The following is a 14198-nucleotide window of genomic DNA, read 5'->3' as shown; positions in this document are numbered from 1 at the left end:
CAAAGCATCTCTTTGGTGTCAAAGATCAAGAGGTGAAATTTAGTGTTGCAAAAAACTAAGTGACTGGTCATGGCACTGATTTTGCTTCTTACCCTTGTAACATTTGGCGTTGGCAGATGTCGGGGTTGATAAGTATTTTTATGTGGAGAGTGAAGACTGGTGCTCTCTGAGGAGTTGAGGCCTGGAGAAGGCGTGGGAGGGCGGGTATGAGAAATGCTCTTCCTTCAAAAACAACAGTGGGTCGGCTCAACGATGCCACTTTGCAATTTAGGACGTGATCCCTGCCTGTTGATGTGTTCTATCAACATCTGTCACATCACTGGACAGGAAATTTCAGAAGGCAAAGGCGAATGGCCTTTATTAAAGGCCCAAATTTTCCATTTGTGCAGGAGCAGAGGATGAGGCCCCAGTGGAGTCACTCAAGAGCTGACTGGTGTCAAGATCTGTTCTAGGGCTTTCATTGTTTTGCTGATCATTTTTGTTGGACCTTGGTGTCTCTTCGCTCTGGGTGTTGTAAATTTGACATTTATAAGGATGATTTACTACAATTTAGTTCTTAAGGTTTTATAAAATTATAGGCCTATAAAATAGCTTCCTTTCATTCAATCGGTGGAACAGTAAACATTATCCCTTCTTCTTCTGGCCTCTTTGAAGGTTCCCTTTAGCTCATTTAAATGAAAGGAATTGGTGCATCATTCCCTACAGAGACCCTGCTTCCAGCTTTCACTGCACACTTTGCACCAGTTAAACGCGTAGCTTGTCATTCTGACACATTTTTTTTTTCTGCATAGTTGAGCTTTGATAGTTTCTGAGAAGTGGCATCAAATTACCTCCCTGGAAAGAGAGGAAAGTTTTTACTCTTTTTTTCAAGGCAGGTGTCTGATCATGTAGGGGAGGACACTGGGTAAGAGAATTCCCTGTTTTTGTCTCTTTCTGCCCTTGTTTTTAAGACTGTTGTGACTTGAACCTTCCCTGCCTTTGGCTTATCCTCCAATTTTTGCCTTGTTCTTCCAGGAAGCAATAGTCTATTATGAAATGTTCACAGCCTAGCTCTGAACTTGATCTATGAGTTCCTAACACATAAACATAGTTGAGTTTACCAAATTGATGCTTTGGGTTCAGAATTTCAGAGTATAGTACACCTAGGTAAAAAGGTAGTCAGCCCTAGCAGGAGGGTATAGTCAGTTGTGGTAGAGACCAATATTTGCTGGCAATAAAGTGCTTTCCTTAAAAAAACAATAAGTATTTGTAAGGAGCAATGAAAGGCTTTTTTTTTTTTTTTTTCTATAGATGCTTCTTAAGATCTATTAAAGATGATATAAAAGATGATCTCCTTTCTCCCTAGTCACTGTGATTTTTCTTCTCAGGCTCAGATTTCCAGAATTTGGTTGGAAAAAAGGAGGGCCAAGGTTGACAGCCCTGCTTCCACAGTGGTGGTCAGGAGAAGATTATGCAAAAAACTACCTTTCTGGGAACTGGACTCCTAAGAGACTCAGTTTCAGAAATGTGTTATTACATATTAAAATCCAGAGAAGATGGATATTTCTTTTTGAAAATCATCACTTTTCTTTTTTTTTCTTTTTTTTATTAAAAAAAATTTTTTTTTAAATGTTTATTCATTTTTTGAGACAGAGAGAGAGCATGAATGGGGGAAGGTCAGAGAGAGAGGGAGACACAGAATCAGAAGCAGGCTCCAGGCTCTGAGCTGTCAGCACAGAGCCTGACATGGGGCTCGAACTCAGACCGCGAGATCATGACCTGAGCCGAAGTCAGACGCCCAACCGACTGAGCCACCCAGGCACCCCGAAAATCATCACTTTTCTATAACCCAAACGGGTATTGGTAAAGAATACAGGCTATGAATGTCTATTGAACTTGGCCTGGGACAGGAGCTCTGTTCATGAACATTGCAATCAATGTATTTAGACAGGAAGGAGTGAGCTTTTGCAAAAGGTGACAACAGTTGAAGTGGAGTTTTACTTAGGGTACCCCACCCTCCCTTCCCCTAAATGTTTCTAGCGTTATGGGTTTGGTTTCTAATCTTATTTTGCTGTGCAAGCTGCAAAAATGTCAGGTTTTTCTGACTGTTCCTCTGCCTTCTGATTACCCTTTTAAGCAGTGCTGATTGCAGGAAATTGCTGTGGTGCAAGGCGGGTGTCACAACATGCAGTGATTAAAACCCGCATGTGTCATTCACTGCCTGATGGAAGTAATCACACAGAGGGGAAGAGCAGATAAAGAGCCTGCTAAATGTGCATGGGGGGCTGGTCCTGCATTTGGGTTCAAGGATTTTGAGTTAAAGAATCGAAACTGGTGTGGGTAAGCCTTGTGTTTTCATTTTGTTTCGTTCTGAGTCCTCAAAACTTCTAAACAGGATCTGGGGCTCTGAACATGATTTTCCTAAGGAAAGCAAATTGTTGCTTTTTACCAAACACAGGGTCCCATGACAGTAGAATAGTGGTTAAACGTATCAAGGGCCAAGATACTGGGATGTAAATGGAATGAACGGGTGAGAATAAAAGGGGAAAGGCCTGAGTAGCTCGGTCCTACAAGACGGCACCCACTTGGCCCTGCCACAGCCACACTTGAGACGTCAGTAACCAGTCCAGATTGTCACTTCCGACCAGCTGTAGATGGGAAGTTCCAGCAACCCCCTCTTTGGGTTCGCTTAATTTGCTGGAGTGGCTCACAGAGCTTAAAGAAACATTTACTTAAGTTTACCAGCTTAGTGGGCAGGATATTATAAAGGATACAGATGAATAGCCAGGTGGAAGAGATGCATAGGGCAGGGAGTGTGGGATGGAGCTCAGAACTCCCATCCTTCCCAGGTGTACACACTCCTGGCGCTTCTATGTGTTCATCAACCTGAAGTTCTCTGGACCCTGTCCTTCTGGGTTTTTATGGAGGCTTCGTTACACAGGCATGATTGCTGAAATCATTGGCCGTGGGTGTGACTGAACTCTTGCCAGCCCCTCTTCCTTCCCTGGAGGTCAGCAGGGTGGGACTGAAAATTCTAACCGCCCCATCAGGGCAGTTAGGTCACACAATTGGTTCTGGCCATCCATCCCCGTCCTTCAACCCCACCTGAGGGCTTTCCCCAAATCTCCTAATTAACAGAAGACCCAGAAGACACCCTATCGCTCTCACCACTTAGGAAATTCCAAAGGTTTTAGGAGCTCTGTGCCAGGGACAGAGATGAAGACCAAATATAAATTACTTATTATAAATCACATTATCACCACTAAGCTATTTAAATTATTTGCTTGTTCTGGAAAAGTAACAAATCCCATTCTCTTCCCCTCATCTGCTCTTGTGCTTCCCCTGTGTGACTGAGCCCTAGTAACTGAGTTCCCATTGTGGACTCATTCACTTGAGGCATCAGACCATCAACATTGCTTGAACAAAGAACATTCTGAATCCAGCATTGTAAAAGATATGGAAGGCATCCACTAATTATCTTTTATTTGTTTCCCCCAGGTACAGAACCCTGGTATTTCTATTTAATTAATGGATTTCTTAATTTTAACGTAGCCTTTGCTTTGGCTCTTCTGGTCCTACCACTGACTTCTTTGATGGAGTACCTACTGCAGAGGTTTCATGGTGAGTGGAGTAAGGGATGAAAGGTTTTTGGGGAGGAAAGAGCAAGTAACAATGTATACCAAGAAGTGAAAATGAATCTCCTTATTCTCTTCTCCATTTTCTTCCCATGGCAATGGTTGGCTTATCAAATTATCATTCTGTGTTTGTAGATTATTTAAATTTATGTGAAGGTTCAGTTAATAATTGCAAGTTAGGCTGACAAAGGGAGGAATTTTACATCCCTTCGAGTGAGGAAGTCAGGATAGCATACAGAACCGCATGGGGAGGCAAAAACAGTCATAAAATCTCAGGAGATGAAAGTATTTGAGTCTTGGGTTTTTTAAAGAAATGTGTAGTAATATGGATAATTGTTTAAGATAATAAGTCATAGAGGTAAATACTCCTTGGGAAATTACTTTAACCAAAAATTTGAAAACTAAACCATACAGGGATTTCCCTCAAATTTGATACTGAAGTGAGAGAAGCTTTGGACTTCCTGAGAAACATTATGCTTCTCTTTGTTCCGTTTTGCTTCTGTGTTTGCCTTATTGTGGAAGGTTTGGTTTGTCATTTATTTTGCTTGCTCTGATTCCGTAGTGCACAGCCAGTGTTTTCTCAAGTTGTCACAGATTTGGATATCTGGTGCCCATGTTTCGTTTATGGAAGACAGATTTGAGCAGAAATTCATATGAGCTTTGGAAAGAGATTTAATTTCAGACATTTCAGTCTGATTTGGATGCCATATGATCTCTCCATCCCGCCCCCCATTCTGCTTTTCTGCTATTAATGGTTTGTAGAGTTCACTGTGTTACCCTATTTGAATACGAAAGCAGTCTCCAGTCACTTGTTTTGTTTTAGCATAACCATAATGCCATTATCCTAATAAAATCAGCAATTCCTTAATATCTAATACCCAGTTGATACTCAGGTTTCCTACACTGTCTGAAAAACAGCTTTTTATAGTTGTTTAAAAGAGGTTCTAAAAAAGGGTCATATACTGACTTTGATGTTAAGTTTCTTCAGCTTTTTACGAGGTTCCCCCCTCTTGTTTTTCCTCCTGAAGATTTCTAAAGAAATCAGGTCACCCATCTTGCATAATGTCCTAGATTTGGATCCAGCTGTCTGTCACCTGGGGTGTTAACTTAGTCCTGCATTCCTTGCATGTCCTAAGGATCACTTTATCTCTCTCTTTTTTTTTTTTTTTGAAAAGTAACTTTTTTTTCTTTACTGTAAAGATAATTTATGCTTGTAGAGAATTTGGACATGCTTGTGATGTAAGTATAAAAACAGCATATTAAGCTGTTCTCTACAGTACGAATCCAATTTTGTTTTAAAAATGTGTAATTTGCACACATGTCCACCTAGTAAAAAAAAATGAGTGCTGTTTTTTCTCTATACTTTCTGTGTATTTTATAATAGAAAAATCTTATTTTAAAGAGAAAAAACCCAGAAAAACATAAAGAAGCAGGAAAGTTACCTATTTTCTCATCATGTGATACAACTGTGGTTATGATTTTGTAATTTTACAGAGTACATTCAAACAGGTTACGCCATATTTTAAGTTTTTTAAATGTTTGTGTAATTTTGAGAGTGAGTGAGATGGAGCATGAGTGGAGGAGGGGCAGAGAGAGAGGGAGACAGAATCCAAAGCAAGTTCCAGCCTCTGAGCTGTCGGCACAGAGCCCATTGTGGGGCTCGAATTCAGGACCTGTGAGATCATGACCTGGGCCGAAGTCGGATGCTTAACTGACAGAGCCACCCAGGTGCCCCAGTAGGCCATATTTTACAACTATATTTGCTAGCCTTGAAGATACAGAAAAGGATTTCATTTTTTTGTAATCAAGAAAATTCCAACCTAAAATACTTCTTGGAAAGATGTAAATCATAGATTATCACCTAAAATCTTAAGGTAAGATCTTAGAGTAGAAAGTTTAAAGGATAAGCCTGGTATTGCATTTGAAGAATTTTCATCCCTAAAGAGTTTCTACAAAAATACTGATAAGTTAGAAACACCAAAGTGGATCGTGATGACAATCCTGAGCTTTTCCTCTAAACTTGCTCCTTGTAGACATAACACCAGGGGGCGCTGTCGATCTACCCTTTGCCAGTGATCTCTAGCACTGCTGATCATCACTCATAGAAGCACAGTAGGGGATGCCTTCACCGTGGGTTTGCAGGTTTATCGGTCAGTGTTCATGTGCCTAACCACAGGAACTTTCCAGCAGGTGCTTGAGTCTTAGAGCTCATTAAATGGCTTTAATTCTTTCACATGCCTTGAGTATATGTTAGTTTCAGTTTTAAGATTCAGAGTGGATGGGTATTGTGAGAGAGGAGAACAAATATCAGTAAACTTCCTTTAAGAGTTGCTTTTATATTTGCTTTGAGACAGACTCTTTTGCCATTTGTAGCTTGACAAAAAACGATGGGTTTGAGAATCCAACTTTTTCTTTCCTTTGGTCTAAATCTATTAAAACAGACTGGTATATAAGAAAGGAGATTAATCTATTAAATAGAGCATAGGAATTAAAACCCAAGAAATGAGTTTATGTTATGCTTTTGGTTAATCTCAGGAATCTTTACCTTAGTGGCAGGACTCACTGAGGAGAGAAGGCTTTTCTTCTTTATCCAATATATTAAGATTTATTACCCAGTCCCTTGACTTTGATTTGTGTTCCAGCCAAGTCCAGTATTGTGACTCACATTAGAGGCTGGCTTTCTTGGGGGAGCTCAGGAGTATATACCTTTTTCTACTGGACCCGTTTATTGCATCAGAGAAAGTATGAATATAAAAGCTGAAACATTTTATGGGGTGCCATACACATAGGGTGTATTCCCATCTGAGATCGAGAGAACACTGAAACTAAATATGTTGTTTTATTCTAACATGGTGAAAGGTGGATATTTTTCTGTGTCTTACAGTTCAGAATTTAGGCCACCCGTATTGGCTTACCTTGGCTCCAATGTATATTTGGTTTATAATTTTCTTCATCCAGCCTCACAAAGAGGAGAGATTTCTTTTCCCTGTGTATCCACTTATATGTCTCTGTGGTGCTGTGGCCCTTTCTGCACTTCAGGTGAGTTTCAGGGAAATGTACATTTGCTTCGTTCTGTTTCACTTGTTAAATTGGTCATAAAGCTTAAAGGCAAATTACAGTATGCTTCCCCCAAGATACTTTATCCATACAATAAACCTGATACACATATTAAAGTAACTACCATTGTTTATGTATTGCTTGCTTGGCTGTTGGTCATACTCTTACGCTGATTACATATTTGCACTGTTAACTGGTGTGTTAATTTCTTTCTACTGCCAACCAGAATCCACTTGCTATTAAAGGAATTTGGTTAGATCGTTGTATAGGCCTACCACAAGATGGTGGCGCCATGGCAGAAATAATGGAACGTCTGCTCCTTAGCTATGAGATCAGATTAAAACTTGCTCAAGTGTTGGGATAACATCAGGCAGTTAGCAATATGGGACACTTTGTAATCCTGGCTTAAAACCTGTCCAGGTCCATTCCTTTTCAGAATTTATCTTGGATGTATCTGTATTTGTGGTCTCAGAAGCCTCCAGGCTGTCTCTCTCTCTCTTTATTTTTTTAAGTTTATTCATTTCATGACTGAGGGAGGGGCAGAGAGAGAGGGAGACAGAGGATCCCACTGTTAGTGCGGAGCCTGATGCGGGGCTTGAGCCCAGGAACTGAACCGTGAGATCATGACCTGAACCGAAATCCAGAGTCAGATGCTTAACTGACTGAGCCTCCCAGGCGCCCCTCCAGGCTTCTTTTTGACCTCTGCTACCATTTGCAATTGGCAGAAAAGAGTAATTAGGGAAGCATTTTTTTCCTTAACACTTCAATAGCGCTATAATTCACAAACCATATGATTTACCCATTTAAAAAGCGTAGAATTAAATGGTTTTTAGTACAGTCACAGGTCTGTGTAACCATCACCACAGTCAATTTTAGAGCATTTTTATCATCTCAAAAGCTCTGTACCCCTTAGCTGTCCTATCTCCCCAGCTATAAGCAACCGCTAGTCTACTTTCTGTCTCTGAAGATTTGCCCGTGGAGTCCTAAAATACATGGTCCTCGTGTCTGGCTGCTTTCAGTTAGCCTCATGTTTTTTTTTTTTTTTTTTTTTTTTTTAATTTTTAAAAAAATGTTTATTTTTTGAGAGATGTAGACAGAGCACAAGTGGGGGAGGGGCATAGGGAGAGAGGAAGACACAGAATCTGAAGCAGGCTTCAAACTCTGAGCTGCCAGCATAGAGCCCAATTCGGGTCTCCAACTTGGGAATGGCAAGATCGTGCCTTGGGCCGAAGTCGGACACTTAACCAACTGAGCTACCTGGGCGTCCCATCGGCATCATGTTTTTAAGGCTCATCCATGTTAGGTTTATAGTTTTAAGAAAGAATTTTAATTATAAATATAATTGCACTTTATTGCAGATAATAAAGTTTTAATTGTTTAAAATCACTGTCTAAGTTAGCCCTACTATCATAACAAAACCACCTTCCAGCATATTTGCCTATCATGTACCAGACTTGATGATGGTTATAATCTGACCTCTAACTTAATATGTCTTTTAATACAACTACATATCATTTTCAGTGTTGCCAAATCTATACTCATTATTTGAATAGGAGTATGTTCTCAATTTGGCATAATACATAACATTATTGTATATGTAAACTACTGAACTTATATCTATGATTAGATATATAATTTATGGTAGGTTTAAGTTGCTTATTTGTTTCAGGATTATAAATAATGTTAGGATGAATATCTTTCTTGAGGTATATGGATTGTTTCCTTAGGACAGATTCTTTAAAATATGAAAGGAGTTCAAACCCACTGATGGCAATAGATTTATTGGCAATATATTTATTGATGGCAATAGCTATAGATGGCAATATTTGTAATAGATTATAAAATTGCTTCCCAAAAGTAGTTCTAGTCTAGGAGGGAAAGAAAGCAATAAATCTAATGGGGAGGTACTCACAGACTGTAGAACTCATGCATACATGTATATATTGTAATAATATTCATCTAGTTTGTAAAATAGTTCAGATAATTAACAGCATTTTCCTGATGTTCTATGAGAGGAATTCTTTTGTTTGGTCATGAGACATTTTCTTGATACCAAAAACTTTGATGAAAGCTTGTCAGTGGAGGAGAGTAAAGATTAATACTTGTTACATCAAAATAGAGATACTGCATATATCAAAGCAAACTGCTAAAAAGCACTTTTGTTTTTATTTATTAAAAAAAATGTCTTTTGGGGCGCCTGGGTGGCTCCGTCGGTTGAGTGTCCGACTTCAGCTCAGGTCATGATCTCACAGTTTGTGAGTTTGAGCCCCGTGTTGGGCTCTGTGCTGACAGCTCGGAGCCTGGAGCCTGCTTCGTATTCTGTGTCTCCCTCTCTCTTTGCTTCTCCCTGCTCACGCGCTCTCTCTCTCTCTTTGTCTCTGTCTCAAAAATAAATCAGCCTTAAAAAAAAAATGTTTTTTAAGCCGGCTCCACACCCAGTGTGGACCTGCCCTCATGACTCTGGGATCAAAAGTTTCATGCTGTACCAACTGAGCCAGCCAGGCACAACAGCACTTTCATTTAAGTATTAAAAAAACAAATTATTAGGACTTTCTAAGCACTAGAGAGATGTCTATATACTTTTCCTGTGAAGCTGGTGAGAATTCCTCTGGTTGGGCTGACCCGTAGATAATTTAAACAGAGCTTGCTTTCATCTTTGAATTTGGAGTGGACACTCACTGTTGGCAAATGCTCAGACCCTTGATGGAACCTCTTTGGCTGCTTCTTCTCTTCTTGGTGTTAGGATGTTTTATGATAGTGTTCTGTATATTATGCAAGTTCTTTTTTTTTTTTCAATACAGTTTTCTTTCCTTCTAGAAATGTTACCACTTCGTGTTTCAGCGATACCGTCTGGAGCATTACACTGTGACGTCGAACTGGCTGGCGTCAGGAACGCTCTTCCTGTTCGGGCTCCTGTCCTTTTCCCGCTCTGTGGCACTGTTCAAAGGTAGAGGCACACAGTGCCCATGCTCGCAAGGCACTTCACCTTGGGTTTTGCTCTGTGTATGATTATTACACTTCAGCGTTAGCTGGGAGGAGGACTTTCCTATAAAGAGAGCCTATGGGCTTCATTTGTGATTGGGCTGTGACTTATCTAAGATTAAAGAGAAGATTGACCATTCCTTTCGCAGTGATTAACTATAAAAGCTTTTTTTCTATTGTGTTTTTTAATTTTATTTTTTAGAGGATGCTTTTTCATTTTGAGGAATGAACTAAAGAAGCCTTCAACATAGGAAGCAAATTTGGGGCTCAATTCCCATGATAATACTCTTCCTATAGTCATTATTTGGGTCCACAAGATTAAAATGTGCTCAAAGAACAGAAGTGAAAAAGGCGGAAGGGTGTACAGAAGGGCAAGAAAGCAAATTATATTTGGTAAAACAGGGTCTCTGCTGTGATCATCTTCCTAACTGTAGAGACGCTGTGTGTCAAGGGAGCCGGCTTCTTGCTGCCATTGCTGGGGGCCTTCACACTCTTAAATTACACATGGATTACAGTGGGACATTAACATGCATCATGATTAAATGTTAGACTCTCATCTTACATGTCTTCAGCTTTCACAAACCTTTCTCCCTTCCAGGGTATCACGGGCCCCTTGATTTGTATCCAGAATTTTACCGAATTGCCACGGACCCAACCATCCACACTGTCCCAGAAGGCAGGCCTGTGAATGTCTGTGTAGGGAAGGAGTGGTATCGATTTCCCAGTAGCTTCCTTCTGCCTGATAAGTAAGTTGTTTCTAAATCCCCAAGGTTTTAAATCCAGGAGTAAAAATAGCAATTCTGTGGCAAAGTCTCCCTAAGTTTACTTTCATTTTGGGGTTTTCACAAAAAGTTTTTGAACAACGGGCCACTTCCGAGCTGTGAGGTCTGCACTGTGCGACCATTTCCTGTGTCCAGTAGAGTGAGCACTGTGTCCGGCTATGCACCCTGCACTACCTGTGACTATAGACATCTGGGAACTTCTAAAAACACTCTGGGACCTAGACTCCTGCTAGTGGCTCTTTCTCAGGATTCATATTTAAATTTCTATCATCTGATATTAATCGATTTCCAAAAGTGGTCCAGACATTCAGGCTAAAAGGATATTTTTGAAGAAGAAATGTTGGTCATCCAATAACGGTGTAAGTTCTTTACCAAAATATGGACAGTGGGGAAAGCTGTGGTTAAGATATCTGTACCTTTATGCTGTTGTTGGATGATAGCATAGACTGTGGAGTTCCTTGTGTTGGCTTCATGTGGACAGAGAAAGTTCTGTTTACGGAAAAGGGAAGTCAGGTTAAGATGAGTCCTGATGCGGCTTAGCCGGTGGAGGTATTTTGTGTGTAGTGCAGATCTAGTATCTGTCACTAATGATTCAAGGAAAATGGTTTTAAGTATTAACTTTAGCCTTTGCCTTTTATATTTGAAATAGTTTCCTAACTAAAGATACTTTTGACAGTTGCTCAGGAACAAAGTATGTCTCCCATGGTGTGTTCTTACATCTTACTCTTTTCCTATTTGATGAATTTGCTTTAATTTTGGTAAATGCCTCTGATCATGTGGTAATTGGCGACAGACTGGCATGGTTCTCCGATGTTTGGTGGTATGACCGTTTGGTTGCAAATTTTACTGCCAAGAGTTGGTGACATTGATCGAGAGACTTCTCGATGAAAGTTTCTCAACGATGTTGGACTGAGTTACGACCTCTGCCTCTCTGCTCCCTGGTGGATCGAGGTTTTAGCAGAAATATATTTTTTCCAAGTGAAATGTTTTTCACATGAATTTTGGGGGGGGGGCTTGTTTATTTCAAGTACATTTGGCAATATGGGCCCCCTGTGTTTTCCTTACTCTCTCTTATTTGTGTTTCTGACAGTTGGCAGCTTCAGTTCATTCCATCAGAGTTCAGGGGCCAGTTACCAAAACCTTTTGCGGAGGGACCACTGGCCACCCGGATTGTTCCTACTGACATGAATGACCAGAACCTGGAGGAGCCATCCAGATATGTAAGGGCAACATTCTCCCGTTACTACTTTGAACAAAGTTCTACCCCTAAAATCTGTTGGCATACATGTTAGAGCATTGATGAAATGGGAATGTCTTAGAAAGTGATTCCTTCAGGGTAAGAGATGTAACGGGTTTGTAGAGAAAGAATAATAGCACTTTTATTTTAAAATTTCCTTTTGCTTTCTATGTGAAACATGTAGTGCAGTGTATTTTCTAAGCCAGTCTAGAAAGTTTCTTGTGTTGAATTCAAATCATCATGTTGAAACGCATTCTGAAACTCTCATCATTCCCTGGCCTATTAAAATATTCGGTGGGGAGCTTTCAAATTCTCAGTAGACCTTTGACTTAACTGCTAGTGCATTCTGGTTTTAGCAAATGGGTAGTCATGAGTGCAGGCTGTGTTCATGGTGAGCACGTGGAGCGCTCCCTGTCAGGATTGTGCCCTTTTCCCCACTCATCGTCACATACTCCAATATCCCATGTGGTTTTATTTCAGCTCCTTTGAAAGAGGACACTTGCGTCATTGATACTTGTAAAATCGTTCATGGTAGAAAAGGTAAGAGCAGTAATGCTCCTGGTTCCCAGAGACAGTAGAAGAATATTTTATAGAATTACTAGAAAACACTTTTTTTTTTTTTTTTTTTGGCAATCTGTCTTTTAAAGAAACATTGAATGGTAGATGACAAATACATTTTGTTTAGGTTTTCCCATGTACTTATTATGTGAAATGATGGGGGCTTGTGGTATTGTGAAGTGCTCCTGTGGCCTTTCAACTCCCAGACAGAGACCTTCAGGGCCGAGCAATGAGATTCTTACCATGGGCCTTGTAGCCATAAGCTGTGGAGGCTGCCGTTGTACAATACAATGGCCTGGCCCTCTCAGAAGGTGAGATCTTTATTCCACTGAGTGGTTGATTTTAGAGCTTTCTTTATAACTTGAGTCTCTGATTTCTGTAGCATTGAAGATAGCCCGGGATGGGGTAAACTGTTGTTGGTCACTTTTGTTTTAGCTGCGCATACTGTCCCGACAGCAGGCTTTGATGCGTAGGGACTCCCCATGAGGAAACTGGGTAGTCAGAAGGCTAGGCATGTACAGCATGATGGGAGAAAGATACAGATTGAGCGTGAGGTTGTCGTAGCTATGTTTTAGGAAGAAGTAACACAGAGCTAGTAGTAAAAAGGAGCATGGACTTTGGAGTCAGGTAGGCCTGAGTTCAAATCCCAGGTCTGTTTACCTTGGTGACCTTGGGCAAATTGGTTAACTTCTCTGTTCAACTAATACCAGTTTCTATCTGTAAAATGAGAATAATGACACTCACTTTGGATGATTATAATGAGATACTGTATCTGTCATATTTAGCGTAGTATCTGGTACATGGGATTTCCCACAAATGTTCTTTATCTGATAATGGTATATATCACATGGATTAGAGGTAAGGGAGCCCTAAAGAGGTTTTATAATCAGCCTCAATCTCTCCGTCCATCCTTACTTCTCTTGTTCTCCAACCTGATTTTTGTCCACTCACACTCACATTACCTTTTCCATCCCAGTGACTTTGCTTCTTTTGGTGACCACGCCTGGACCACCTTTGTCTCCCTCCTTCGTCTCCCTCCTTTGTCTCCCTCCTTTGTCTCCCTCCTTTGTCTCCCTCCTTTGTCTCCCTCCTTCGTCTCCCTCCTTCGTCTCCCTCCTTCGTCTCCCTCCTTCGTCTCCCTCCTTCGTCTCCCTCCTTCGTCTCCCTCCTTCGTCTCCCTCCTTCGTCTCCCTCCTTCGTCTCCCTCCTTCGTCTCCCTCCTTCGTCTCCCTCCTTCGTCTCCCTCCTTCGTCTCCCTCCTTCGTCTCCCTCCTTCGTCTCCCTCCTTCGTCTCCCTCCTTCGTCTCCCTCCTTCGTCTCCCTCCTTCGTCTCCCTCCTTCGTCTCCCTCCTTCGTCTCCCTCCTTCGTCTCCCTCCTTCGTCTCCCTCCTTCGTCTCCCTCCTTCGTCTCCCTCCTTCGTCTCCCTCCTTCGTCTCCCTCCTTCGTCTCCCTCCTTCGTCTCCCTCCTTCGTCTCCCTCCTTCGTCTCCCTCCTTCGTCTCCCTCCTTCGTCTCCCTCCTTCGTCTCCCTCCTTCGTCTCCCTCCTTCGTCTCCCTCCTTCGTCTCCCTCCTTCGTCTCCCTCCTTCGTCTCCCTCCTTCGTCTCCCTCCTTCGTCTCCCTCCTTCGTCTCCCTCCTTCGTCTCCCTCCTTCGTCTCCCTCCTTCGTCTCCCTCCTTCGTCTCCCTCCTTCGTCTCCCTCCTTCGTCTCCCTCCTTCGTCTCCCTCCTTCGTCTCCCTCCTTCGTCTCCCTCCTTCGTCTCCCTCCTTCGTCTCCCTCCTTCTGCCTTAGGAGGTAGCCTTTCCCAGCTGTTGAAGCTGAGCTGTGCTCCTTTAAATGCCTTAAATACTTATCTGTACCATTCATTTAGCCATTTAATTTTGTCTTATGTTACTTACGTATTTCTGATATCTGTGTCCTGTCTTTCCCCATCAGCCTGTGCATGCTGTGAGGAGAGCCCTGGTTTTT

At 41.5% G+C, this 14198-nt stretch overlaps 1 protein-coding gene across 6 annotated transcripts in view; it reads left to right on the top strand.

Moving 5' to 3' along the window:
- The window catches only part of ALG9 (ALG9 alpha-1,2-mannosyltransferase), a 105480-nt gene that overhangs the window by 32510 nt on the left and 58772 nt on the right, over positions 1-14198 (top strand). For 5 of the 6 annotated variants that reach the window (XM_042957339.1, XM_042957343.1, XM_042957340.1 and 2 more), the window contains 5 exons: positions 3478-3600; positions 6499-6653; positions 9489-9618; positions 10252-10399; positions 11526-11655. In XM_042957339.1, the coding sequence (XP_042813273.1) occupies positions 3478-3600; positions 6499-6653; positions 9489-9618; positions 10252-10399; positions 11526-11655 (686 nt within the window). Of the gene's footprint in view, positions 1-3477; positions 3601-6498; positions 6654-9488; positions 9619-10251; positions 10400-11525; positions 11656-12152; positions 12213-14198 lie in introns of all 6 variants that reach the window. The other variant, XR_006207975.1, reaches the window with a different exon arrangement.

The sequence above is a fragment of the Panthera tigris genome, chromosome D1 (genome assembly GCF_018350195.1).
Source record: "Panthera tigris isolate Pti1 chromosome D1, P.tigris_Pti1_mat1.1, whole genome shotgun sequence".
In the NCBI taxonomy this organism is placed as follows: Eukaryota; Metazoa; Chordata; class Mammalia; order Carnivora; family Felidae; genus Panthera; species Panthera tigris.
Note: the sequence above shows the minus strand (reverse complement) of the source record. Positions and strands in the feature narration are given on the sequence as shown.